General features: G+C 42.9%; 1 protein-coding gene across 5 annotated transcripts in view; it reads right to left on the bottom strand.

Moving 5' to 3' along the window:
* LOC129699791 (serine/threonine-protein kinase VRK1-like) overlaps positions 1-27,853 on the bottom strand; it is an 87,973-nt gene that overhangs the window by 13,800 nt on the left and 46,320 nt on the right. For all 5 annotated transcript variants that reach the window (XM_055639879.1, XM_055639878.1, XM_055639881.1 and 2 more), the window contains 3 exons: positions 22,521-22,641; positions 21,228-21,286; positions 9,177-9,397 (listed from right to left, as the gene is read on the bottom strand). In XM_055639879.1, the coding sequence (XP_055495854.1) occupies positions 9,177-9,397; positions 21,228-21,286; positions 22,521-22,641 (401 nt within the window). The remainder of the gene's footprint in view (positions 1-9,176; positions 9,398-21,227; positions 21,287-22,520; positions 22,642-27,853) is intronic.

Genomic DNA, 27,853 nt, shown 5'->3' with positions numbered 1-27,853 from the left:
TCCCACTTAGGCAATTTTTTCGGCGACCATAGGTGACTAGGTTGCCGCCACATGGTCGCCGGGTGACACTGTATGGTCGTGAGTAGTCTCCTCTAAGGAGTCGTAACATTTTTCTGGTCGCCGCTGGAATTTGAAATGTTCAAAACCTTTCGACGACCATGGGCTTGACGTAGCTTGTCTTCTCCTGCCGTAGGTTGTTGTCATTGACGTAGGTTGTCACTGGGTGCTGGTTTTGGTAAATTGCATTGGCGACTACCTACGTCAACCTATGCCAACCGGCGACTGAATTGTCTTCAGTTGTCGCCGACAGGGTCGTAGCTTGTCACGGGTGGACATAGGGTGACTTTGGTTGTCGTAGGTTATCGCCTGTGTGGTCTTGGGTTGTTGTCGGTGTGGTCATAGGTGTGGTCGTAGGTGGACGTCCCAAGGCACAAAGAATTGGGTCACCAGTTGTCGACTAGGTTGTAGGTTTTAGTAGACATAGTCGTACGGGGGGTCCAGTCGCCGTTTTGTCAGCAACCTGCTACGACTGTGACTGTCGCTGGCAGTCGCTGAAAAAAAATCGCCTAAGTGGGATAGGCCCTTGAAGATACAGAATGCCACCCACTCACCTCCATGAAAATGCTTGCCTCTGAATCTCCAATTACGCAGGTCTCATCTTAGTTATAATGCCTTTCACAATTAAAAGCATTCCACTACTTATATATAGTAATATCCCCTTGAATAAAATATAGTTATTCAGGAAAGTATTAGAGTGTTAAAGCCATTGTGAAAAATATGAATCTTCATTTCAAGAAAAATATTGAACATCCCCTCAAATAACTTCTCTTCATTTCCGAGTGAAGATGTTTGTTCTTATCTATCTCAATGACCAACCCTTTTTTTTTAAGCTGTATGCCTGGCTTTGGATAGACCAGTAAGGGGAAACTTTGTTCCTGTATTCATCCTGTAAGCCCAGTTACAATTCTGCACACTCCAAAAGATCAGACGCCTAGAATGCTTGATCTCTTTCCCAAGAATCAATCGAGTGGTCCTTCATGACACTACCACTATCACAAGTGTATTCCTTCTTAGGCAGGGAAAATGGGCCTTTACACAGAATTGCAGTTGCAATCATTTTAGGGGCTTAGATAACTGCATTTAGCTGCCAAACTTGCCCAAGCTTTACTAATTCAATCATAGGAGCTAAGAAAGTTTATTCATGACTATGTGAATATCTTAAATCTAGACATATTGCAGCAACAAAACTCGTATAATTTTGTACTGATTTGATCATCACAACATTTATCCACTAAACATTTGCTCACATTTGTTTGCTTCTTACTAAATAACTATTTAGAAGCCTGAGATGTCTAAAGGTCACAATAGTGGTGGTTTTCGTGTAGTTTCAGAATGAAAACAAATGCTTAAAGGATAGTATTTCTTTAAAGTTGACTGGCATTCTAAACTCCAGCACAAGTGCAGGGGGACACGGAGCAAAGCCAGAATATAAATATGACTCACATGAACCGTCAAAGCTACAAGACCTCATTTTAATCAGACATCCAGCTGCCTTGTTTCAAGTTAGTAATTTCAAGAGAAGCTCAACATTTAAATGTTATGTTGAGAGAATAATGATAGCCCAGTCATTCAGTACTAATCAAAGTCAAAGTCAAAGTAGCCTTTATTGTCATTCTGCACATTCCAATAGATCAGAGGCCTAGAATGCTTGATCTCTTTCCCAAGAATCAATCGAGTGGTCCTTCATGAAATTTTGTTGCCTTGCAGTCCCTACATATAGTAAAAATGACAAAAACACACAATAAACTCAAATTAACATCCACCGCAGTGAGTTCACCAGGCACCTCCTCACTTCCCTTCTTATTCTCCCTCTGCGCCGAGGCGATCCAGGCTTCGGATGTTGTGACCCCGCCGGGCGATGGTAAGTAATGTCAGTCCCGCGGCTGAATCCGTGCTCTGCGAACGGGCCGGTTCAACTCGTATAAAATTGGATAAAACAGGCCGCGGCCTGGGGTGGTCGAAGCTGCGGCCCACCAGCCCAACGGACGTAGCTGTTGTTGCGGGAGCTCTGGAGAACAGGTCACCAACCTGTGACCTGCGAGCTCCCAACGATGTCGTCCACTGGGCCCGCGGTCGGGTCGGGTGGCCGCTGCCGCCGGAACACTGCCCCAGCTCCGAGGCCGGGTCGCCGCTGCCCCAGCTCCGAGGCCGGGTTGCCGCTGCTGCTGCCGCTGCCCCAGCTCCGAGGCCGGGTTGGCTGGGCTGCCGCTGCCACTGCCCCAGCTCCGAGGCCGGGTTGCCGCTGCCGCTGCCACTACCCCAGCTCCGAGGCCGGGTTGCCGCTGCTGCTGCCGCTGCCCCAGCTCCGAGGCTGGGTGGCCGCTGCCACTACCCCAGCTCCGAGGCTGGGTGGCCGCTACCGCTGCCCCACTTCCGAGGCCGCCAGCTCCGCTATTAGGCCTCTGCGCAGGCAGAGACGGAGACGGGGGATACGACAAGAGAAGTCGCATCCCCCCCGAAGGAAGAGACCAAAAACATGTTTCTCACCCCACCCACACATACACAACCTAATAAACCAAAAATTCACTAAAACAGGACAAAAGAACAACAAAAAAAGAAAAAAACAGAGATGGACTGCAGGCGAGCCGCAGCTGCTAAGGCAGCACCGCCATCTTGGATTAGTATTAGAACAAGAACAATGCAAGAAAGGAGGGTAAGAAACAAGGCCATTGAGCATACTTAGCGCTCTGGAAATGTGTCAGGACACACATTAACTTTAATAATTTCTTTAGTGACTAAAACCCATCTTCCTCACTCTCCACTGATGATCTAAAATCGCAATACTTCCTAATTGATCTGTAGACATACCAACAAATCTAAGACTGCTCAAGATTAACCCATTGTATTTGCAATCATGAACATTCTTTAAAACGCAGAAAAGATTTATAAATATAAATTACTAGACTGTGGGACCCGTTGGGTCCCATGTTCACACGGGAGGGCTGGTCCCCCGACGCAATATTCCACCTCTCCACCAATTCCAATATTGGTGGCCAGTGGGGGGGGGGGCTTTCTGGAGTGCTGGTATGGGTTCTTTGGGTGGCAGCTCAGTCCCTCAAGCCTGATCTGCTGGCAGCTCACTCACGGCTGGTGGGCTGGCAGTTGACTCATGACTATTCCTTGAAATTCCATTTCAAGCAGGGTGCAAGGCCACCAAATTCAAATCCATGTTCCTACCATTTCAAGCAGGGTGCAAGGCAACCAAATTCAAGTTCAGTTTCTTACCACTATGAGCAGGGTGCAAGGCCACCGAATTCAAGTGCAATTTCCAACCAATTCAAGCAGGGTGGAAGGCCACCGAATTCAAGTACAGTTTCATACCACTTTCAGCAGGGTGCAAGGCCACCAAATTCGTGCAGTTTCATTCCACTTCAAGCAGTGTCCAAGGCCACCAAATTCAAATGCAGCTTCATACCATTTCATACAGGGTGAAACCACCATAAAACCAAACAAAACACCAAATTCCCAGTTCAGAAGACATTCAATGTGTTCAGTTGATTCACAGCTCAAACAGAGTCATGACCTCTCCCTACCCCATCATGCAGAGACCGAGCCACACCCTCCCCCTCCCACTGGAAAAGGTGTGGCTTTCAGGGCGTGATTGACAGGAGAGATTCTCAACATTTTTTAAACACTAATAACACTTTTATTTTTCATTGATGGGAAGAATTCTCTGCACCTGCTCAGCAGAGGGAGGGGGGGGGGGGGGACCGAGTAAGATAGTCAAAAATCACAGCTGTAAGTGGTAGCGTTTTATCTAAAATCAATATACAGTGCAAACAGGAAGTAAGTGCATTTGCAGTAGTGCCTTTCAACTTCAAGCCAAAGCACCCAAGCCACCATTTGCAGTAAGTAGTGCCTATCAACTTCAAGCCATATCACCCAAGCCACCATTTGCAGTAAGTAGTGCCTTTCAACTTCATGCCAGCATTTGCAGTAAGTAGTGCCATTCAACTTAAAGCCAAAGCACCCAAACAACCATTTGCAGGCAGTGCCTTTTTACTTCAAACAAACCATATTTTCAAACCACATTAAGGGTACTCACAGTTGTGTAGATATTGTTCAGTGTTATTCAGAGCTCAGAGACGTGACCCTTGGCTTCATCCATCTTGCAGAGACTGTGAGGCACACCACTTCCTGGTTTTATAGTCCCTCCCCCTCCCTCCAGCAGGTGCAGCAGAGAGAATGGTGATTTTTTTAAACTTCAAGCCAAAGCTCCCAAGCCACCATTTGCAGTAAGTAGTGCCTTTCAACTTCATGCCACCATTTGCATTAAGTGGTGCCTTTCAACTTCAAGCCACCATTTGCATTAAGTGGTGCCTTTCAACTTCAAGCCAAATAACCCAATCCACCATTTGCAGTAAGTAGTGCCTTTCAACTTCAAGCCAAAGCACCCAAGCCACCATTTGCCGTAAGTAGGGCCTTTCAACTTCATGCCACCATTTGCAGTAAGTAGTGCCTTTCAACTTCAAGCCAAAGCACCCAAACCACCATTTGCAGTAAGTAGTGCCTTTCAACTTCAAGCAAAACACCCAAACAACCATTTGCAGGCACTGCCTTTTTACTTCAAACAAACCATATTTTCATTTTTAAACCACATTAAGGGTACTCACAGTTGTGTAGACATTTGTTCAGTGTTATTCAGAGCTCAGAGAGACGTGACCCTTGATTTCATCCATCTTGCAGAGATTGAATGAGGCACAGCACTTCCTGGTTTTATAGTCCCTCCCCTTCCCTCCAGCAGGGGCAGCAGAGAGAATGGTGACATTTTTAAAAACATTAATTTCTCTCCGATTTATTATCGATGGGAAAAATCCTCCGCACCAGTAAGGCGGAGGGGGGCTCTGAGCGAAGTGGCCATAGGTGGCGGTGTTCTGTCGGAAATTGCAGCACAGTGGGCCAAAAGCGGTCAAGATCAGAGATTTAGTAATATAGATGATCACTATCATCTGAAAACGTTCATCGACATCACCCTATATTTTTTTAAATCATCCTATGCAAATAAAGCTTTTTTTTAAAAATTGTGTTCCAGTCAATAATCTAAAGCTGGAATTGATTTTTGAAAAGATTGATTCAGAAAAGTGTCATTCAGTTCCTTTGTTCTGCAATGTGATGACACTTTTAACATTTGATTAATCATTGCAACTGTACTTTCTGATTCACTTTATTCAACACTGCTGGCCACCATCTGTGTTTTATCTGGCTTATTCCTAAATCATGCCGAGTTTCTCTGCATCACTCATGTTTGCCTATTCTGCCTTTCCTCATGCCTTGCTATCACTGCAAACTTGCACATTTTAATTTTAATTCTGTCATCAAGATCATTTATAAATCATGAATATTGTTAGCAGGAGAGGCCCGAGAATGCCAAGTTACTCAGCCAGTCATATCTATCCAATTACAACTGGTCCAGTTGATCATTACTCTTTGTTTCTTTACAGTTCAATTTACAACACCCTTCATCCCCAGTGTATCCAGTTTCTTTTGAGGCACTTTGTCAAACAGATGCTGAAACCTAAATGTATATATCAACCCCTCATTTCCCATGTCCACCATTTTGGTTAGTATCTTAAAGATTTCTCATGTATTTGTTAGTTTCCAACCATTCTATAACACACTTCGGTTAGGATTTACTTTACTTTTTCCCTGCTTAAATCTATATGCAGTAGATACCAATCACTTTGGTGTTGTAAATAACTTACTAACATGCATCAAATAACCAGATTTGTGCTCATGATATCCAATCTTCTAATATTTTGCATCAACTTAGTAAGGTGCCGGGAAAACAAAATCAGACATAGTTTGAATGTACATTTGGCCTTAATACTTATTGTGTTCATTAATTATTGCCACTCAGTGGCGTTATAAAAATATTTTCATTGGGTTCCAACTTATCATATTGGTTGGATGGCTAGTACCTTTGGCATCTAACCCATAACGGAAGCTTATACAATGAATGGAGCAAGTAAACGTGGTCCCAACTCAACTCAACCATGCAGCAACACTAATCTTCTGCAACCTGTCCGCCACCATCTCCTTTCCCCAGTCTGATCAGTCCTTGCCACCATAGTCATTGGCAAAGCAGAGCAGCCAACAAGAGCAACTTGGCCTTAGACAGATGCTGCCGAGGTCCCGGTTAAAGGCCACCCTGATGGACTTCCCGCAGCTCTTGCTGTCATAAGCCTTTTAAACAGTTACTAAATAGTCAAAAAGATTCAAAATGATCAAAAAAGTAACTGCATTTAAAAATATTTGCAAACTATAAACCAATTAAAACATTCATATTAACAACCAACTGTTAGCACTTACTTTTTCAGTGCAGGTTGACAATCCCACTGGGACTGAGTTCCAAACACTGCTGATCTCATACCGAAAGGCTGGAGACAAAAAGTTGTCCAGCTCCTTAGCTTAAACAACTGAGCTCCGTTCCAGGACTCAGTTCCAAGACCAATGGTAAACAGGCGTTTAATCTGTCGGCATCTCCAGTTCCGTGCTCCAGTGTATGGCCGTGAAAGCCAAGAACGGGATCAACCACCAGATTAAAGATGTTTCTGGCCCTTTACTTGTTTGTATTGATTTCTTTAGTATGCAGATCTACCATTCCATCTCCAACATCTTTTTCAAAATCCCTGGATGTGTTGAAGCCTCCTAAATTTGCCCCAATTTATTCTTGCCACTCGTTATGTGAATGCAACCAATACGGTTTGTGAAGCCGGATCGGTGTGAGGTTGTCGGAGAGTTGGGAGTTGGGGGGGCAGACTGCAGAAGATTGGGCTTCTATCCCACCACATTAAAATCAACAATGGCATCCTTTAGAACTGTGCCAGAGGTCATCTATCCCACTGCGTCTTTATCCTCCCACATCCCTTCACAAGGATGACCACACAATCTTCCGGCACCTCTCCATCATTGTCCAGCCATGTGGGAATACATCCACCTGGTTCCATGCTTACCTAAACGGTCAACACTAGAGCATTACGTATAGGAAGGAACTGCAGATGCTGGTTTAAACCAAAGATAAATACAAAATGCTGGAGTAACTTAGTGGGACAGGCAGCATCTCTGGAGAGAAGGAATCACCTTCCCTTCCTGAGATGAGGAGCAGTACCTTCATATCCTGATCTATCCTAAGTGCCCCCCACTTTTCATCTAGCTGCTGTCCCTTGGGAACATCAAAGTGACATCAAGCCTGATCTCATGGCCACGTCTTGACCTCCAGATTGTTAAGCTATTTCTCCAACATCCACAATGGATGAACAGCAATTTCCTCCACTTGAGTTTTGGTAGACTCCCTGGCAATGCAAAAATTGAACAAGTCTATTCTAAACTTTGAAGACTTAAGTGAAACGATAAGTATGTGCCATCTCTACAATTACATCTTTCTGTAAAATCGACCAGCTTCGCCCATACCTCAGCATAAACATAAGCACTCATTTAAGTCCTTGTTACCTTTCAGACTCGGCCACTTGATAGCAGTTCTGGACAGATTCCTCCATTAACTCGAGGTGAAATAAAAATCTACCCACTTCCCCTGTTACCTTCCACGATCACCTGATCACACAATTTTAAAATGAATGTCCTTGTATTATATGCATGTATGAGACAAGGAAAACAAGTCCATGAATAGTAAGATAACCAATCTGTGGACATTTACAATCAGCTCTTACCTGCGAAAGTTTCAACAAGAACCAAATAAACATTTTTACAAATGAACAGAAGTTGATGGAAAACACAAATAATTTCCAAGTTAATTAGATTGTTTTATAACTGGGGATGATCAAAATGATCTCCATTACAATAGTCCGTGTTTGAAACTGAATACCAATACCACAGGGAAGATATTTTCTAAAGGAATAAACATCAGACCTATGTTGCACATCTTCCCTCAAAACTCATTCAAAATCCAACTCTTTATGATTACCTCCCCACAAAGTCTTTTATCATATTTTGTGAAGCATTGTATTGTATCCCTATGTTGGAAGTATTAAGCAAGTTTAAAAGAAATGTATTAACTTCATGGGTAAAATAGCAGAGAAAGAAATTACAAATGAATATGTTAATAGTCCTCACATTAGCAATCCACAATGTCATTTCAAGGCTCATCTTCTTTAGATGCCCCATGCCACTCATTGATTAGGACAAAAAAGTCATTCCCAATCCTTGTCAAATTGTCCATTGTGACAAATTCTCATAGAAACTTATTATACCGACCACTTTCCTTGCCAATTTTTCATTAAGGAAACCTACCACTTCTGTTTCATGGTCTCACTAATAGTAGTAGTTAAATAAATTGGGCATCATTGTAGTAAATAATCCTTAGCTTGCTTCAATATAACCCAGAGAGATTATAGTTGGGGGACGTACAGTTGGAGGGCAGGGGGGATCACAGATGGGGGATTGCAACACTTGTCCCTTTACCTCCCTCCTCGACTCCGTTCAAGGACCCAAGCAGTTGTTCCAGGTGCGACAGAGGTTTACCTGCATCTCTTCCAACCTCATCTATTGCGTCCGCTGCTCTAGATGTCAGCAGATCTATATCGGTGAGACCAAGCGGAGGTTGGGCGATCGTTTCGCCGAACACCGTCGCTCGGTCCGCAATAACCAAGCTGACCTCCCGGTGGCTCAGCACTTCAACTCCCCCTCCCACTCCGTCTCCGACCTCTCTGTCCTGGGTCTCCTCCATGGCCACAGCGAGCAGCACAGGAAATTGGAGGAACAGCACCTCATATTCCGCTTGGGGAGTCTGCATCCTGGGGGCATGAACATTGAATTCTCCCAATTTTGTTAGTCCTTGCTATCTCCTCCCCTTCCTCAGTCCCCCTGCTGCCTCCTCCCATCCCCCAGCCTTCGGGCTCCTCCTCCTTTTTCCTTTCTTGTCCCCGCCCCCCCCCTCCCCGATCAGTCTGAAGAAGGGTTTCGGCCCGAAACATTGCCTATTTCCTTCGCTCCATAGATGCTGCTGCACCGGCTGAGTTTCTCCAGCATTTTTGTGTACCAGAGAGATTACATGTTGTCTCATCAGGATTATAAACTGTTTATATAATCCATGACAAAATATACCAGTAAACATCTTTCATACGAAACATTATACCAGTTCATAATAAATATGCGCTTACATTTTGCGTTGAGCGAATTGCCTGTATTCTCTTACTATTTTCAGAAACAGGCAAAGGCCAGGAATCCATACACTGAGATTCGCACTCTATTCCACGGTGATCCACACTCTCAGATTGGCTGCCGTCTTTTCGATTTAACAGGATGTTGTGTAGTTTCTGATATTGTGGCCTTTCTTCATACTTCAGAGTACTCACATAAGTCAGATAATTGACTAATTCACCTACAAGACCATTTAAGGGTACAAGTTAGGCAATGATTGAGCAATGAAACTGAAACAGCTGATTCCATGTGTAAAAAGAATTCAAATTGTACTTTTACTCTGACAGTACATTTTACTGCCCCATTAAAGCATCAGGATATTTTCCATCACATGGATTTACATCATTTTGTCATTATCATCTAGAGGATATCTCACACACACTGAAATGCTTAAAGTAGCATTGAAATTGATGCTGAAGCCACAAAATGCTAGCAACCTTACCATAGTGAGTGATGCAGGGCAAGGGGGATTCGCTACACGTTAGAGAATTAAATAAATAAGACCAAGCAGCCTGAGACTGCGACATAACATCTGATTCAGTGCAGTAACAAAGATATTAAACATACACATAATTGAGCACATGGGTTGAAACTAACAGGGGACAGAGCTCCTAAATCTTTGCACCTGCCTCCAATTTACAGAAATCATGACTGCTCTGCCTGTGTATTCTAAATTGTGGGTAAGGGATTTGCAAGTGGCCTGGACCTGGTGCTGCCAAATGTCAGAGCTGAAAATCCACGCTACCATCAATTTGAAAAATAGAGACATGCAAAAAATAATCTTTCAGGGAAGATTCTACAGCACAGAGAAAATAAAAATCACAGTTCTATTAACACAATGCTCCTGCAAATTTGTATTCTTTATCTATATCAGAAGCCCAAGTGCTTTCCATAATCAATTTATTTTGCAACAGTTTCTTCATATGTTTGATTGGCTATGCCCTGTACAGCAAGAGCTTGCAAGTGAATCTTTCTGCTGACGCCAGCAAGCACTTTCAGAAAATTCATTGTATTAGATAACAAAGCATTTGGTGCTGTTTGTATTGGGGTCACAACTTATTTAGTATCTGTGGTCTTTGTCCATTGCTCTGCCACTGTGGGCATTTCTCAGCCGGACATATTAAAAAAAAAAACGGGGCATAATGGCGAGTGACCTTTCAGCTCACTGTGATTATAATTAAAATAGAGTTTCTCCTTAACAATAATATAGCAATATCATCATCTTGTGCGGGCATAACTGGCCCTGAGGTACTCATTACCAGATCAAGTGAAGCAAGGGATGGTAATGAGCACCTCTGGGCCAGTAATGACCATAATCCTTGAACAAAATGAAGTTATCACTATTATCAATCTATGTGGCCTTATTCTGTCTTCTACACTTGTAACAATGCTATTTATCACAATTTTTGCATTCCAAAAGCAATTAGTTGCAATTTTTAGCAATTCAACAAAGCAAGTTGCAACTTTTTCAGCGATATATCTGGACCAAAGGACCTCTGGTGTTGCCCATGGATCAGTCAACGCACACACACACACGCACACACATTCAAATGTTTTAACCGTTTTACAGCCTGGTATGTAATGTATGTGAACTATTGAGTCAGCTAGTTAGGTTTTCACTGCAAATGGATTGATTTTCTTCCCCAGTTCACCCATTGATCACCTCTTGTGGTCACAAATTATCTATAAAAACCAGACTAATTAGTCTACAATATATCTAATGGCATTCAACAATACCTTTGTAAACCACCAATAAAACTGGTTATTGTTAGGGATAGGGAGGCAGCCATCCAGCTGGTCACTTGTGGAATGGTCAAAGTAGAGTAATATCTTGGTCCCTGTTTGGATCTAGGCTTTAATCCCCTTGGTCCTTGTATAGGTCTAGGCTCTGATCAACTTTGTGCTTGCTTGGGTGTAGACTTTCATCCTCGTTTGGATGTCAACTTTGTTTGGGCCTAGGAGTTAATCCCAGCAATGTTCCATGGCTTGCTTGGGTTGTAGTCTTTCATCGGGGTTTGGTGCAATGTTCCATGGTTTTATGAAAGGACCCATGTTCCAGAACCAATTTCAAAATTACTTGTCTTATCTGAGAAATATTTCAGTAAAGATAATCTGACAACTTTAGGATTCGACAACATAACCAATTTAAGTTTGTAGGAAGGAACTCCAGATGCAGGTTTACACTGAAGATAGACACAAAAAGCTGGAGTAACTCAGCGGGACAGGCAGCATCTCTGGAGAGAAGAAATGGGTGACATTTCGGGTTCGTGAAGAAGGGTCACGACCCAAAACATCACCCATTACTTCTCTCCAGAGATACTGCCTGTCCTGCTGAGTTACTCCAATTTTTTGTGTCTAACTAATTTAATTAATGGAACAACACTTCATCCTGAGCACAGTGCCTCAGATTAAATTTTTGAAACCCAGCCCACTTTTGACTCCAGAGAGGACTGAGATTAACTATGGCCTGGGAAAAGTTTGATAAGCGCATGAGTGAGGGAAGTGTAGAAGTATATATCATCATAGTCTCAAAAGTGGTGTGAAAAGTGGTGAAGGCTTGAGGCTTGAAAGGCTACAACTAGAGGCTGGTCCTGAACTACTGTCTACCTTAGTGGAGACCCTCACACTATCTTCAATCAAACTTTACTGAACTTTATCTTGCACCAAACATTATTCCCTTTATCATGTACCTACCTGTACACTGTGGATGGCTCGACTGTAATCATGTAATGTCTTGCCGCTGACTGGTTAGCACACAACAACAGCTTTTCACTGTACCTCGGTACACGTGACAATAGACCAAACTAAACTGAATTGAGCAAAATTGCTTGCTCTAACAGGCAAGGCTAAATAGACTACATCTATGCTGCAAACTTGATGTTAATGTACAAATACTGTTTGGCAGTTATGCAGATGTCAGGAAAAGCAGCAACAAACAGGAGCACAAGATTTAATGCATGGCCAAATATATCCAAAAGGTCACATCCACCTGAAAGATGGTACTGATGGCCTTCCTAGAGTTGTAGTCACACACAAAAAAAAGGTGTGTTGACTACAAAAAAGGCTTGAATCCTTAAGAAATCGTTTGACAGTGTGTGTTCCAAAAAGTTAACAGAAGACCTGTTTTACATTTGCTAACAACTTGGCAATCATTTAGTAAGGCTTTAATTTAGAAATCTGCTAACTGATCTTTGTAACGCTCTTCAAATGTTGTTGTTGGACCCAATGGGAGTGAAACTGGATAGTGTTGGAAAACACGCAGTGGAGTTGCGCTGCTAAAATAATATATGCCCTTTAACCTGGCTCAATGTCAGCAGTGCAAACTACACCGTCTCCATGCATCGCCCTGGGCACTAGTTTTGTGAAAGACTACGGCCAGTTCAAGCTGGCAGGCACTGATTGAATCCAGCGCGGGTAGGAGTTGGGAGATGCCGGAGTTTTGTGGCTGTAAGGGATATGGTGGTCAGTGTTCACAGGTACATGCATGAGATGTAGATCTCCGGCAGCAGTCACCAGCTGGATGGTAGGAGAGAGGCTCTCTCACAATAAGAGGCCATCCAGCCACAGCACAAGGCCACAGTAGGTAATGGTAGCTGTTGAAGTCAAGCCCAGGAGTGGAGTGCCAAGGTTATGGATGCAGCCATGGCAAGAAGCTCAAAGATTTCACGGCTTGAGTAAAGGTTAAGGAATGCTTCTTCAATGCTGCCTTCTTCCAACTCCCCCACCACATCCCCATTCTTCACCTACCAACAATCTTTGTCATTCACTGCCTAATCTTCATTATAACTCCTCACGTCCCACATGCATATCACTAATTTGAGCTTCACACACTCACCTTACAACTTTCACACTGACAAGACAGACACTGCATCAATAAACCTTGGGGTGCGGGGGGTGGGAAGGGAAGCAGATATGACTGCACTGCCATCGACACCATCGAATGAGAGATTCTTATGTGAAGTAGCCGAGATCTGCAGTGGTCCGAGACTAACAAAGGCAACTCTTAACTAATTCTCCCTTTAACCATATAACCATATAACAATTACAGCACGGAAACAGGCCACCCCGGCCCTACAAGTCCGTGCCAAACAACTTTTTTTCCTTTAATCCCACCTGCCTGCACTCATACCATAACCCTCCATTCCCTTCTCATCCATATGCCTATCCAATTTATTTTTAAATGATACCAACGAACCTGCCTCCACCACTTCCACTGGAAGCTCATTCCACACCGATACCACATCACCGAGTAAAGAAGTTCCCCCTGCCACAATTAGGGCCACAATCTATGCTGGTTTAAGTTCCAGATTGATTAAATTGATTGAAAGATACAACATGGAAACAGGCCCTTTTCTGAGTCTGAGTCCACACTCACCATCGATCACCCACTCACACTAGTTCTATGTTATCACACGTTTGTATCCACTCCCTGTACACTAGGGGCAATCTACAGAGGCCAATTAACTTACAAACACACACGTCTTTGGAATGTGGAAGGAGCCTGGAATCCCGGGATGATGCCATGCAGTCGCAAGGAGCAGGGACAAACCCCACGCAGACAGCACCCAAGATCAGGGTCAAACCCAGGTCTCTGGCATGTTAAGGCAGCAACTCTACCAATGTGCCACTGTGAGAACATTTTTTTTCTCCTGCATTCCTCTCACCATAAATTTACATTTGTTTTTTCTCCTTCATCCAGTCCAATGTGAGTAGGCGACAGTTCAACAGGAGAGCCACAGTGAAGGCACAGTGGCAGGCATTAGGAGACCCACAGCCACTAACCCAAATACTGACACAGCACGTCCTTGCATATTAGCTCATCAGCAGGATCTACAGTACATGTGCTGATTCACACAAGTCATTGGGCACAAGGGTGCTACAGGGATGAGGGTAGTCCCAGTGTAGGAAGGAGCTGCAGATGCTGGTTTAAACCGAAGATAGACACAAATGCTGGAGTAACTCAGCGGGACAGGCAGCATCTCTGGAGAGAAGGAAAGGGTGACGTTTCGGATCGAGACCCAGCTTCAGACTGAGGTCTGTGCTTTACTGGCTTTATACACTTGACCACATGTACAAGAGTCGAGTCCAGCAACATCCTTCAGCGGAGCCCTACACAGGCCAAGGGCATGTCCTCCCTGTGGGGATGCAGCCTCCAGCGGCCAATGTTTCAGCTTTCACAGTGGCCCAGGCAGGACCAGCTTGTACATACATGAGCTGCAGCAGCAGTCTCAGCCTCCCTTGCCAATAACCCCATGGATCATCAGTCCGATTGCTGCTGTCAACTGATCTAGTGCAGACTAATTTACCCGGCTCCTCACAGCTATCCACGTCTATTGGGAATGCCATGAGAATAACAGGATCTCACATTCAGGTCCAATAATTGTCAAGAAGGCCAACCCAAGCCTCGGATAGTGACAGTCACCTAAAAATCCACCACAAACAATGATTCCCTTCACAGAGTATACCGTGCCAAAAAGTAAAATGCAACAGCCCAACTAGATCAATAACACCTGCCAAACCCTCAACGACTATTCTCTGGTAAGATGAGGACACAGGTGCCATTTACATGGTTCCCCTATTCAAATCTGTAAATGTATTGCCATTCGTTCCTCTCCAGCTGCATCTCAATCTTTCACTTGTTTACCGAACAGCACTAGTTTAGATTAGAGATACAGAGCGGAAACAGGCCCTTCGGTCCACCGAGTCCGCACCGACCAGCGATCCCCACACATTAACACTATCCTCCACACACATTACAGAGTTGATGTGGAAAAGCTTTTCCCACTGAGAACAGAGTTGACGTGGAAAAGCTTTTCCCACTGAGAGTAGGGAAGATTCAAACAAGGGGGCATGACATGAGAATTAAGGGACTGAAGTTTAGGGGTAACATGAGGGGGAACTTCTTTACTCAGAGAGTGGTAGCTGTGTGGAATGAGCTTCCAGTGAAGGTGGTGGAGGCAGGTTCGTTTTTATCATTTAAAAATAAATTGGATAGTTATATGGATGGGAAGGGAATGGAGGGTTATGGTCTGAGCGCAGGTATATGGGACTAGGGGAGATTATGTGTTCGGCACGGACTAGAAGGGTCGAGATGGCCTGTTTCCGTGCTGTAATTGTTATATGGTTATATATGGTTATTAGGGACAATATTTACACTTATACCAAACCAATTCACTGACAAACCTGTACGTCTTTGGAGTGTGGGAGGAAACCGAGGATCTCAGAGAAAACCCACGTGGTCACGGGGAGAACATACAGACTCTGTACAGACAGCACCCGTAGTCCGAATCGAACCCAGGTCTCTGGTGCTGTAAGCTCTGTGAGGCAGCTATTCTATTGTTGCACCACCCTGCTGCCCTATGCGAGCAACTTCAATGTAGAGAGCTTTCTTTAATTCATCTTTCTTCAAGGGACATGTACATTGGTGGCAATGTGGCCGTTTACTGTCTACACTGAATCACCCCAACCCAAGACGCAGTTAACACTCAACCACAATGATGAGTCCAAATCACTTTTGAGACAGGCCAGGTAAGGATGACGTTTTTCTCCATGAAGGATCATAGTGAACCATGTGGGTCTTACTATTAGTTTACTTGAATTTAAATTCCCAGTCTCTGTGGTGGGATTCAACTCGTATCTAAGGGTCAATGGCACAGGCTAACCTCAATGTGATTGACCACCACCTTCCCAATTAAGAATGAGGAATTATTGCTGGCCTTACCATCATAGAAACAGATAAATAAGACATCAGCAGCGTACTACCAGTCATGGGCAGTGCAAACTCTAATCTGATGTAAGAAAGAAATGCAAAAACACTGCCTGACAATAGGTTTAGGTGCAGGATCAGGTGTCCATATTAGTTCTCCAAATCCAATCTCTTTTGTTGATGCTGTAACATGCCAAAAATGAGGGTTAGAAATTGGAAGCCTCCATCACCATCCTTTCCTTACAAGCCTTAGGCTTCCTGCAATCTTTGCAATTTGCAGAAGTGTCTTATTTTAGAATGCTGTTCTTGCAAGGACACTGTGAAAATGGAAGCAGATGGTGTAGCAATGGTGTTTTGATGTGACAAATTAGATTTTCATGCCCATCTATTTTTGAGATGGTTGATAGTTTCTGTCGCACTTGAAACTGTTCACAAATCCCCTTCAACATTCAAAATGGATCTAAAACTTGAGGAAAGGACATTTCGCTATTTGTTCTCCATGGTGTTTGAATCAGGGGATAAGGAGGTAAACCAGTCAGAATATTATTATAAAGACTCGATAGTTCTTAAAAAAGAAAAAAGCCTGCACTGCCTACTATTAGTTGAAGCCTAAGGAATAAATGAAGATGATCAGAACAAGTATTTCAATATTGCAATACAAAGCATGTCTTGTGTTTTGTTTTAATGAATGGTAAAAATAACTGAATGTGTGTTTGGGCACAGCGGTAGAGTTGCTGCCTTTCAGCACCAGAGACCCGGCTTTGATCCTGGCTACGGGTGCTGTTTAAATGGAGTTTGCACGTTCTCCTTGTGACTGTGTGGGGTTTTTCCGGGCGCTCCTGTTTCCTTCAACACTCCAAAGACATGCAGGTTTGTAGGTTAATTGACTTTGGTAAAATTGTAAATTGTTCCTAGTGTGTAAGATAGTGCTAGTGTATGTGGTGATCGCTGATTGGTGTGGACTTGGTGGGCCGAAGGGCGTGTTTTGTGCACTGTATTTCTGAACTAAAGAGAAAATAAAAATAACGTGTCGGTATTGATGTACATGAATGACTTAAAACATTCTCAGGGATCAAATTCTTTTGGTGCTTTATAAATGAAGAATAAAGGAAATGTATTATAATCTGGGTTGCATTGATTGTTGGTGTTTTTCTAAGTATGACGTACATGAAAAACAATGAAACCAATCAAGACTACAGCAGCTCGGCCAATGCAACCATGCAGAACTGCACGGTTCACTACATACTACAGAAACCTTTATTGATCCCGAGTATGGACTTCACAAGATTAATCGGAACCAGTTTATTATTTGTCATTAATTCAATTGTATAAAACTATCAGAGGGCGGCACGGTGCCACAGTGGTAGAATTGCTGCCTCACAGCGCCAGAGACCCGGGTTCGATCCCGACTACGGGTGCTGTCTGCAAGGAGTTTGTACGTTCTCCCCGTGACCGCGTGGATTTTCTTTGAGATCTCCGGTTTCCTCCCACACTCCAGAAGACGTACAGGTTTGTAGGTTAATTGGCTTGGTGTAAATGTAAATTGTTCCTAGTGTGTGTAGGATAGTGTTAATGTGCTGGGAACACTGGTCGATGCAGACTCTGTGTGCCGAAGGGCCTGTTTCCGCCCTGTATCTCTAAACTAAACTAAACTATATTCTGGGATAGGGTTCTATGTAAAACCTCCTTCCCTCCAAGATGTCTGCATTAGGGTTGAGTGGTTCCACACACAATCTGAGCTAAAGGTTCAGTGGTTCAAATTCCACTCCAGCAAGTGGAGCATAAGGAAATGTGTGGAGGACTGCGTTCCTACAAAAACCTTCCGAGTGTTTCCTAACCAGAAGGCTTGGATGAACCAGGAGATCCGCATTCTTCTGAGGAACAGATCCCGGGCATTCAGGTCTGGTGACGCAGAGGTCGATAAGAAGTCCAGATGTAAGATCAGGCCTTGGTAAGGCCATCAAAAAGGCCAAAAGGGACCTGCTCCAAGTTGGAAGATGGAGCGGATGTTCGGCAACTGTGGCAGGGTTTGAATGCCGTCAGCTCTAACAAGGTGAAACCAGGAAGCAGCACTTCCTGACGAGTTCAATGCTTTGATAGGGACAATACTGATGTGGCTTCCCGAGCCCCATACACCCTGATGGTATTTCAGTCACAGTCACAGAGGCCGACGTCAGAAGATCCTTCAGGGGAGGTGAACTGGAAAGTGCCTGGACCTGATGGTATACCCGGTCGTGTTCGCAAAACCTGTACAGACCAACTGGCTGGGGCTTTTACAGACATTTCCAACCTCTCACTGCTGAGGTCTGAGGTTCCCACCTGCTTTAAGAGGGCATCAATAATACCAGTGCCCAACAAGAGTAAGGTGACATGCCTCAATGACTATCGACCAGTGGCAATAAAGTCCATGGTGATGAATTGCTTTGAGAGGTTGGTTATGGTGCATATTAACTCCTACCTCGACATGAACCTCGACACACTACAGGTTGCCTACCGTCACAACAGGTCAATGGAGAATGCAATCTCACTGGCTCTCCACACAACACTGGACCACACTGTACAATAAAAACACTTACATCACGCTGTTGTTTATCGACTACAGCTCGGCATTCAATACCATCATCCCCTCAAAGCACGCGGACCCTGCACTTCCTCGCCCTGGTCCACCATCCGGACACCAAGTGGCGGTCGCTGTTGCTTTCGGTCACGAGGGGGGCCCCTGGTGGGGGTCCCTCTACGCAGGGATTCTCCCCCTCTACATCGGGGACCTGGGGTGGAGGGTATTGCACCGACCAGGATATCTTCAGCCCTACCGTCTCCCCTACGCACAGGGTGTCCAAAGATGAGTCCCCTGCAACCTGTTTCTCTCACGGTGCACAGACTTGCCAGCGGCCTGCCACTGTTGCGGGCTGGAAGAGTCTGTGTATCACGTGTATATGGAGTATTGGGAGGTTGCAGCCACTGTTCCATTATCTAAAGGGGCTGCTCCTTGTCTTCTGGCTGCATTTCTAACCCACCATCCTCATCTTTGGACACCCTGTGCATAGGGGAGAGGGTAGGGCTGAAGATATCCTGGTTGGGTTGCTTTTGGGCCTGGCCAAGCTGGCCATCCGTGAGTCATGGCGCTAGGCAGAAGGGGGCCCCGCCAGAGCCGGCTGCCTGCCCCTTTTCCGGGGTTATGTCCATGCCCGGGTGGTACTAGAAAAGGATTACGCGCTGTCCATGGGCACCCTGGGGGATTTCCGGGACCGATGGGCACCGCAGGGGGTTGAATGTAAGGATTGTAACATAGTTGTATAGTAGTAAATTTAGGATATTTGTTCGTATTGTATTATGGTGGTGGGTTCTGGTTTCTTTTATTGGATTGTAATATTATTTTTAATTATAGAATACATTTTTTGATTAAAAAAAATGCTGGTTACCAAGCTCACAAAACTGGGTCTCTGCGCATCCCTCTGCAATTGGATCCTCGACTTCCTCATCCACAGACCGTTCTGTTTGAATTGGCAGAAACACTTCTTCCTCATTAACAATCAGTACGGGAGCACCTCAATGCTGCGTGCTCAGCCCCCTGCTCTACTCACTCTATACTCACGACTGTGTAGCCGGACACAGTGCAAACTCCACCTTCAAGTTCGCCGACGACATCACTGTTGTGGGACGAATTGCAGATGGTGATGAGTCAGAGTATGCAAGTGAGATCGACCGATTGACCAAATGGTGCCAGCACAACAACCTGGCTCTCAACATCAGTAAAACCAATAAACTGATTGTGGACTTTGGAAGAGGAAGGATGAGGATCCACAATCCTGTTTATATCAACATGACGATGGCGGAGAGAATCAAAAACTTCAAATTCCTGGGCGTGCATATATCGGAAGATCTTTCCTGAACCCAGCACACCGATGCAATTATAAATAAAGCACATCAATGCCTCTACTTCCTGAGAAGATTAACAAGATTTGGTATGTCGGAGAGGATTCTTGAACTTCTACAGGTGCACAGTAGAGAGCATATTGACAGTAAAGTTACATCATGGTCTGGTTCAGCAACTTGAACATCCAGGAGAGGAAAAGACTGCAAAAAGTTGTGAACACTGCCGTCCATCACCGGCTCTGACCTCCCCACCATCGAAGGGATTTATCGGAGTCCTGCATCAAAAAAGCAGCCAGCATCATCAGAGACCCACACCTTCCTGGCCACACACTCATTTCATCACTGCCGTCAGGAAGAAGGTACAGTAGCCTGAAAGCTCTCTCGTTTATCATATTGTTTACAGTGTAATATGTTTACATATTCTGTTGTGCTGCAGCAAGTACGAAATTCATTGTTCAATCTGGGACATATGCCAATAAAACACTCTTGACTCTAATCTAGAATGACACTGATACCTGGAGGTGGGAGGATTAATCTTACAACCAGTAACAGCCAAGTGGACAGCCAGTTCACCTCAGCATTCTCCACATCAGTGGGTGATGTGTGGGCAAAAATCAGAAACAACACCTTTCAAATAAAATGATCTTTGTTTAATCCTCTATGTTAAAGTAAATAAACTAGCTGCTCTGAAATATACTGCAAATGTGAGGAATGATAGAAAGAGAATTCTCCCCCCAAGATTCCCACAATGATAACTTTTGATCTTAGCTCGCCTGCCGGGGAAACCATATCCTCTATATGAAAGCACAGAAGTAAGAATGAATTGACAAGGAGTTACTCTGCCTTATACACTAGGGTGCCTGGGAAAGATCAGATTAGTCATCTTTCCAGTTTTAATACCCTTTTCATTGCAAGCATTTGAATATGAGTAACACATTTTTTAAAGTAGACAAATGTTACTCTTCTCATTAGTTTTATTTTAGTCTTCCTTGATTTTATTAGAGTATTTGGGTTTAAGTACAGGGAGCTCTCTGTTAAGCAAATGTTATGATTCAATGCCAATAATATTGTATAAAATCCACAGCCAACTTGCAATGAAAGGGAAATGATGTTGCTTATTTTCTGCAGCCATTCAAGTTAATTAAGTCATCCTTTTTACCTAAAACCCATTTAGCGTGTTTACTTTTAAAAAAATGAATCAATAAAGTTGCATTTAAAATGCTAATTGTGCCACTTGCTGCACAAATAAATAATATGATTTATCTGATAATAGGTTATAAATCCAGAGGAAATCCTTTTACCTAATGAGCAATAGATGTGGTAGTCACTTCACAAGCTACTTGAAAGCTGACTGGGAAAACCTATTGCAGGCTGGCATCTCGTGATGCTTTAACACTGTGCCAGTGTAATTGTACATAAACATACTTACTGCTTTGACATCCAGAAGGAAAGCATTGGCACACAGAAACGGGAAGGTTTGTCATAAATCTGAAAAATAATTGAAACATTTTACTAAGTTACAGAACGCTTTCTCATAACAAAGAAAATGTCAGCCTCAAACTCTAAGGAAAATGTGTCCAAACTAATTACTCTTTTCTTGTCAATCATGAGTCTTTATCCATTTTGTTTTGGTCAGAATAGAAGAAAGGGCATTTGATGACACAAATCCTCAATTAATATATATTTCTCATTATTTGCCATTTTAAATGTTTAACCACTTTATTATGAATTATTATCCGATTTCCAAGCAGGTATTTTCATGCAAACATGAGAAGTCTTAATGCATTACATTTAATATTTGTCAATACTTTAACAGCAATCTGTGGATTTGGTAAATTTGGACTAAATCAATTTGTGTACATGTACCCACTTTAACACTGCAATTTTAAAATAATTACCGGTTACAACTTCATGCTAAATGTGATTTTTCCTCCAAGGATGACTGATCTTTAGGCCATCTGAAAAATCTTCCCCTGTCCTTCAAAAACATTATTAATTCCCTACCAAACCAATCATTTTCATTTCCAACATGGCTTATTTGTCCACATTGTACTTTTTCTTCATGACTTGATACAACCCTTCCTAATTCAACATTTGCTTAGGTTTCAAAGTCTTAATTGATATATTTGTCAAACCGTTTATGTTAACTAATCTAATATTTTAGTGCTGTTTACAACACATTTTACCTGATTGCTTTAAAGATTTAGTTCCCACTAGCTAACTTTCAAATGTCTGTTTCTGATGAGTGAACATAATTCAAATCAGTCCATACCTTTCAAGATATTTTCCACACACCAAAGGATTTCTGATTGTGAATATCAAAGCGATGTATGGAATAAAAACATGATCTTTCTTAACCCCTTAAGTAAAGTTCACATTTAACCTTTTCAAGAAAATATTAAATATTAATTTGAATATTTTAAAAAAACCACTGAATCTTGAAACCAATAATATTAAGACTTTCTATTTGTATTTACTGCTTAATAATACTAAATAATGTCACAAAGTGTAAATAACTGTGCACTTCAATGACATTCTTGGACAACTTCAAAAAAAAACATTAGGACATATTTACATTGGTAAATTGAAGTTTTTATTTTTATGAATGAAAAGAATACTTGGACACAGGGGGCTGAAATGGGATATTCTGGAGGAATTAATGTGCTTTGATATTATTTTGAAATGAGCTTGAGTAAAGCATGAAAGAGAAGAAAGCTCATACTTGACTTTGGCTTGTTGGACTGCCACAGGGTCCTTCAGGTCCCGATCCCAAGGCAGCTTTCCACATAGCCACTGCAGCATGCAGTAGCCGAGGATTTCCAGGTCACTTCGTCTGGATAGAGCTAAGAGAATGTGATTGAGGAAAGGGAATTAAGAATGAAGGATTAAAAAAATCACTTGAGTGAAAAAATATAGAGAAATCTTTCATTTAACTGCTGTTGATGAAATGTGTAAAAATCCAAGCAGGCAAGTGTCTTGTTTGTTCAGCTGCACTGGAGTTGGAACGCCCAAGATTTTGGCCTTGGTTCACAGACAGGCTGTGACTTGTGTAATAAAAGCAGAGGTCAGTTTCCTTACCTCCCCCCAAACCTCATCCTTCCTTCGTCTGGCCTGTCACATGAACTTGATCCCCGTGGCCTCTGACATGATCCAGACAGCTCATAATCCAGCAGCAACACTTTCTCAAAGAGCCAGCAGTAAAACAAAGAAATAAATGTCTGCCTCCAAATTGCTAACACATGTTCCAGGAAGTCCACAGGGTCTGAATCACCCGTACAGAGACCCTGCACATAGACTAAACAGTGATGGCCTTTCCCTTACTGCATGTGCAGGAAGTTTGAGGTAAAGGCAAAACTGCCATCTAGTGTAGAGTAAGAACTGCAAAAATCAGCACATTAGTTGTTTCATTCGGTTCAGCTGCATTCTTTACAAATAAATAGAATACTGGATAACTTGCTGAAAACAAATATTATTAGCGTGGGTAATCAAAAAACCCATACACTGGTAGCATATTTTGTTTTACACATATCCAAACATTACTGAAGACTTGCATTGGTCCGGTTTTTAAATTATTTAACTTTACCCTAGCTGCAGATCTGATCAGAGCAAAGATGGTTTCTGCAATTTAATATTCAATATGCAATACTTGGTTTATTATCTAGCCATGCGATCTGACATGGATACTGTGACAAATGAACACAGAATCAGACTCCAATATCATAACTGTGTTGATGTAATTCCACTTCAGCATATTTCAAATGCTTTGAATCTATTCACATTGTGGATTTATACCAATTTCATCCCGAACCTTTTATTTTAAATCACTATTATTCTAGCTGAAATACCAGAAGGCACATCTAGCCACTTGTGGAGAAACTACCTCTTCAACAAAATTGAAATATCTTAGTTCTGTCTTAAATAATCAATAGGAGTTCATTATCGAATGTGTGTATTGAATGGGTAATGGCATTCCTATAAATGATTTTTTTTATTGAAGAACTTTACCCAAAGGTTCACCTTAAGAATGATACCACATATCAAATGGCTCTAGAAATTATTGAACTACAAGAAAAAAATACTAACTGGACTTGTTCCAACACCCGCCTCATTAATTCTCAATCAAATCTATTATCTTGACATACTAATCCAGCAGTGTTGAGTAGATTGAAGGGATTAGTTTAAGTGTGACCTTGTGGTAGTACTGCTGGTTCAGAGACAGTATGCTGTGTACTACCTTCACACATTCAGTTTAGTTTAGTTTAAAAATACAGCGCGGAAATAGGCCGTTTGGCCCACTGAGTCCACAACGACCAGTGATCCCTACACATTAACACTATTCCACATACACCAGGGACAGTTTTACATTTGTACCATGCCAAGTAACGTGCAAACCTGTACATCTTGATCTGAAGACCTCGGAGAAAACCCACGCGGTCGTGATGAGAACGTACAAACTCCATACAGACACACCCCGTATGGAGTTTGTACCCGGGTCTCTGGCGCTGTAAGGCAGCAGCTCTACTGCTGCGCACATAATCCAGCAACATCATTTGTGACAGAACTACAGCTAGTGGCTTTAATCTTTCCATTATTTAGTCCAAGAGAAACATTGCTCACCAATATTTTAGTAGTCTGATAAATTAAAGAATGAAGAGGTAAAGGCAGAGCTGCCAAGTTTTGTCAGAGCATTTCAGTATTCCAGTACCTGAAAATCAGTATTTTGCTGAGGAAATCAGTATTTTTACAGTTCCATTTTGCTGAAAAAAAAATGTTTTTTTGTATGTGCAGTCATACCCATGTAAGAGTACAGGAATGCATAACGTTGCTACCAAATGACATATCTTCTACGCACCTTACTTGAAAGTGCATTCTGTGCTATCTCTTTGTATACTGCTGTTTGAACGGCTGCTTCCTGCTTTTAGCACCAGATGATGATGTCAAAGCCATTTTGGAAGCCTCTCTCTCTCCCTCGCTCTCTATCCCTCCCTCACTCCCTTTCCCTCCTTCCTCTTTCCCTCCTTCTCCCTCCCTCCCTCCCTCCCTCCCTCTCTCTCTCTCCCTCTCTCCCTCCCATCCTCCCTCCCTCCCTCTCTCCCATCCTCACTCCCTCTCTCCCTCCTTCCCTTCCTCCCTCCTTCTCTTATTCCCTCACTCCCTCTCTCCTTCTCCCTCTCTCCTTCCGAACAGTCTGTGGCCCATAGTGCTGTGCCATAGTACTATGTGTAAAGGCAATAGCGCTCCAGCAGGTAGCGCTATAATTAGAACCCCTGGCGCTGTTCGTTTAAATTCCCACGCGCTAAACTGACAGCGCTGTTTAAACCTGGAGCGGGACAGGCAGATCAAAGCTTACAAAACTAATCATCCAGATCTTGAAATTTCAAATACCATTAGATTTAATCTGCTATCATTTTTAGAGTTACAGTATGACTTTTTATATCCTGCCCATTTTTTAAGCAGCAAGATGAAACAGGAAGTCAGACCGATTTAAAAAAAAATCCTTATTTTTCAATGCAAAAGCGTACATCCGTATTCTTATCGCATTTCCGTACAAAATACGGAAAATCCATACTTCTTGGCAGCTCTGTAAAGGTGAAGCAGAGCTAGAAATACAAACATTATAGAAAACGAACCTATGTGAGCAAAGCTCACACCATTTTAACCCCTGCCTTTTAATTTGATATGCATAGCTGTCAGAATTCTATTAGTTGCCAGACTGGCATTAGTTGTCATTAGTTGCCAGACTTGTAGGCCTCCAAACTGTTATAACCGCATGGTTATAAATATGTCCATGATTGAAGTATGAATCTATGTTCTCCCACAAAGTGTTAGCATCTGGATAAGTCTTATCAGTGGATCCAAAGGAATTATTCTTGCAAGTATATTGTGGTGCTTGCATTTAATTCACTTAACATTGGCTTTTCAATTCACGATATAGCTCAGAAAAATTCAAAATGCCTACCACTAAAATCTCACTATATAATAAACAACTGCTGGAACAGAGTTCAACAGCAATGCCATAGACACTACTGTTTGCAATAAAAAATAGACCTTCAGTGGTATACTTGCAAACAGCCAATTCTTAAAAAAAACGTCTAATTTTGCAAAATGCAATATTTTGCTATCTCCAGAGAAATTAGATATTGACTGCATGCTTCAGTGACTAGAAATACTGCTGCAAAGCAGCCCATGCATTAATCTAGACACTACCATTTCAGTGACACTAACAATGTTAAAAAGTTCAAACATAACTCGGATACAGTAATAATTCGCAGTAATTATCAAAAGCTGACAGTGCAGGATTTTAATTAATAAAGTTATTCATTGTGCTCTGTAGTAATTTGCTTGTAATATTGACAACAATAAAGTATTTTGCTCCGTGATAGATCAAGCAGAACAAGCTTGACCTCTGCTTTGCTTCAAATGATACGTGAGAATAATGGGCAACACTATAATTAGTCTGTCTGTGTAATGGGTGTTATGTATTAGAGCAGTATGACACAGGCATTCATGTTTACTCCACTGCTAAAGTGACCATAAGGAGTTTATCAGTTCAGCAGACAACAGTCCAACCTGCCTTAGGTTATTTTGTGTGTTAACCCTAAAGGCTGAGAATAAAATAAACAGAAATAAACTTATTGCATAGCATTGTGAAGAAGCTACATTATTGTTGCACAAGCTGCTATTTGGGACATCCTGCAACAGGCAATGAATGCAGAGGGAACATAAAAAATCAATTTAAAACATTTGTTTAAAAAAAATCGAATGTTTCAATAAAAAATATTAATCAAAAATACTTTTACTAAAACTCTCATCTTGACCACTTCCGGTCTGCGTTGTATTTAAATTTGCCCAAAAATGATCCCCCATAGCGCTACGATTTTTTGCCACCTTACTCACCATTCACCTCTGCTGCAAGTCAAATAAGTTTTGTTCCGATCGGAGAAATAGTACAAAAGTTATGAAGGATTAAAAATCGTAAAAACCTCCCCTTCCGGAACCCACTGTCAATAACGCGGCGAAGAGAATAAAAACTGAAGGAGCGGAGTGCGTTGAGCAGCTCACGGAGAATCAGCGGCCTGCGGAGAGTCAGCAGCCTGGAACTCAGCGACCAGCACGGCCAGCCGGATGCTGCTGAGTTGAACCGGAAGCCTCAGAGTGAAGCCGGAGTGGGACCGGGATCTGCTGCATGAGGTCGAAAGCTGAAGGTTCGGAGTGAGCAGAGTGCGAGCCCCCTCCCTCCCCACACACCCTCTTCCCCCTCCCCCCCCCCCTTCTTCCACACCCCTTTCCCCACACCTCCCCCCCTTCCCCCCACACACCCCCTTTCCCCACAGTGCAATAGTAACTGCCACATTTCACCTATTCCTGATTTGAGTCAAGTGTATTTGGATGGTTATAGGGAGAGCCATTTGATGAACAATACCCACCCTCAAACTTAATCTAGTAGTTGGGGGTCTTTAGGTAGCTACTCCAGTTGAGGAGTGTAGGAAGGAACTGCAGATGCTGGTTTAAACCGAAGATAGACACAAATTGCTGAAGTAACTCAGCGGGATAGGCAGCATCTCTGGAGAGAAGGAATGGGTGACATTTTAGGTCAAAACCTTTCTTCTGACTTCTTCTGTCTGAAGAAGGGTCTCGACCCGAAATGTCACCCATTCCTTCTCTCCCAAGATGCTGCCTGTCCCGCTGAGTTGCTGCAGCATTTTGTGTCTATCTTTAGTCCAGTCAAGGTACTTGTTAATGGCAGCCCCAGGCTGTTAAATGTTGGACCTCAATGATACTAAAGAAGCTAAAGACGCTGAATGCCAGTTAAGCCCTCTCTTGCTGTGTTCAATGATCCAACAATGTAATTTCACCCCAATTACAGGACACTTACTGACTACACGGGAGTCTATTCAAATTTCCACAACAGTCACATGGTGGTCACTATGATTTTGCTACTGTGTTGAAAATCGTGTCAAATTTTCCTTGGATCAGGAACCTACCAGACTCAATCTAGCATCACGCAGACACACAAGTCTGGCATAACTCATCCACACACCATGGGCAGTTCTC

Source organism: Leucoraja erinacea, chromosome 8, assembly GCF_028641065.1.
Source record: "Leucoraja erinacea ecotype New England chromosome 8, Leri_hhj_1, whole genome shotgun sequence".
In the NCBI taxonomy this organism is placed as follows: Eukaryota; Metazoa; Chordata; class Chondrichthyes; order Rajiformes; family Rajidae; genus Leucoraja; species Leucoraja erinaceus.
This window is presented reverse-complemented; position numbering and strand designations above follow the sequence as displayed.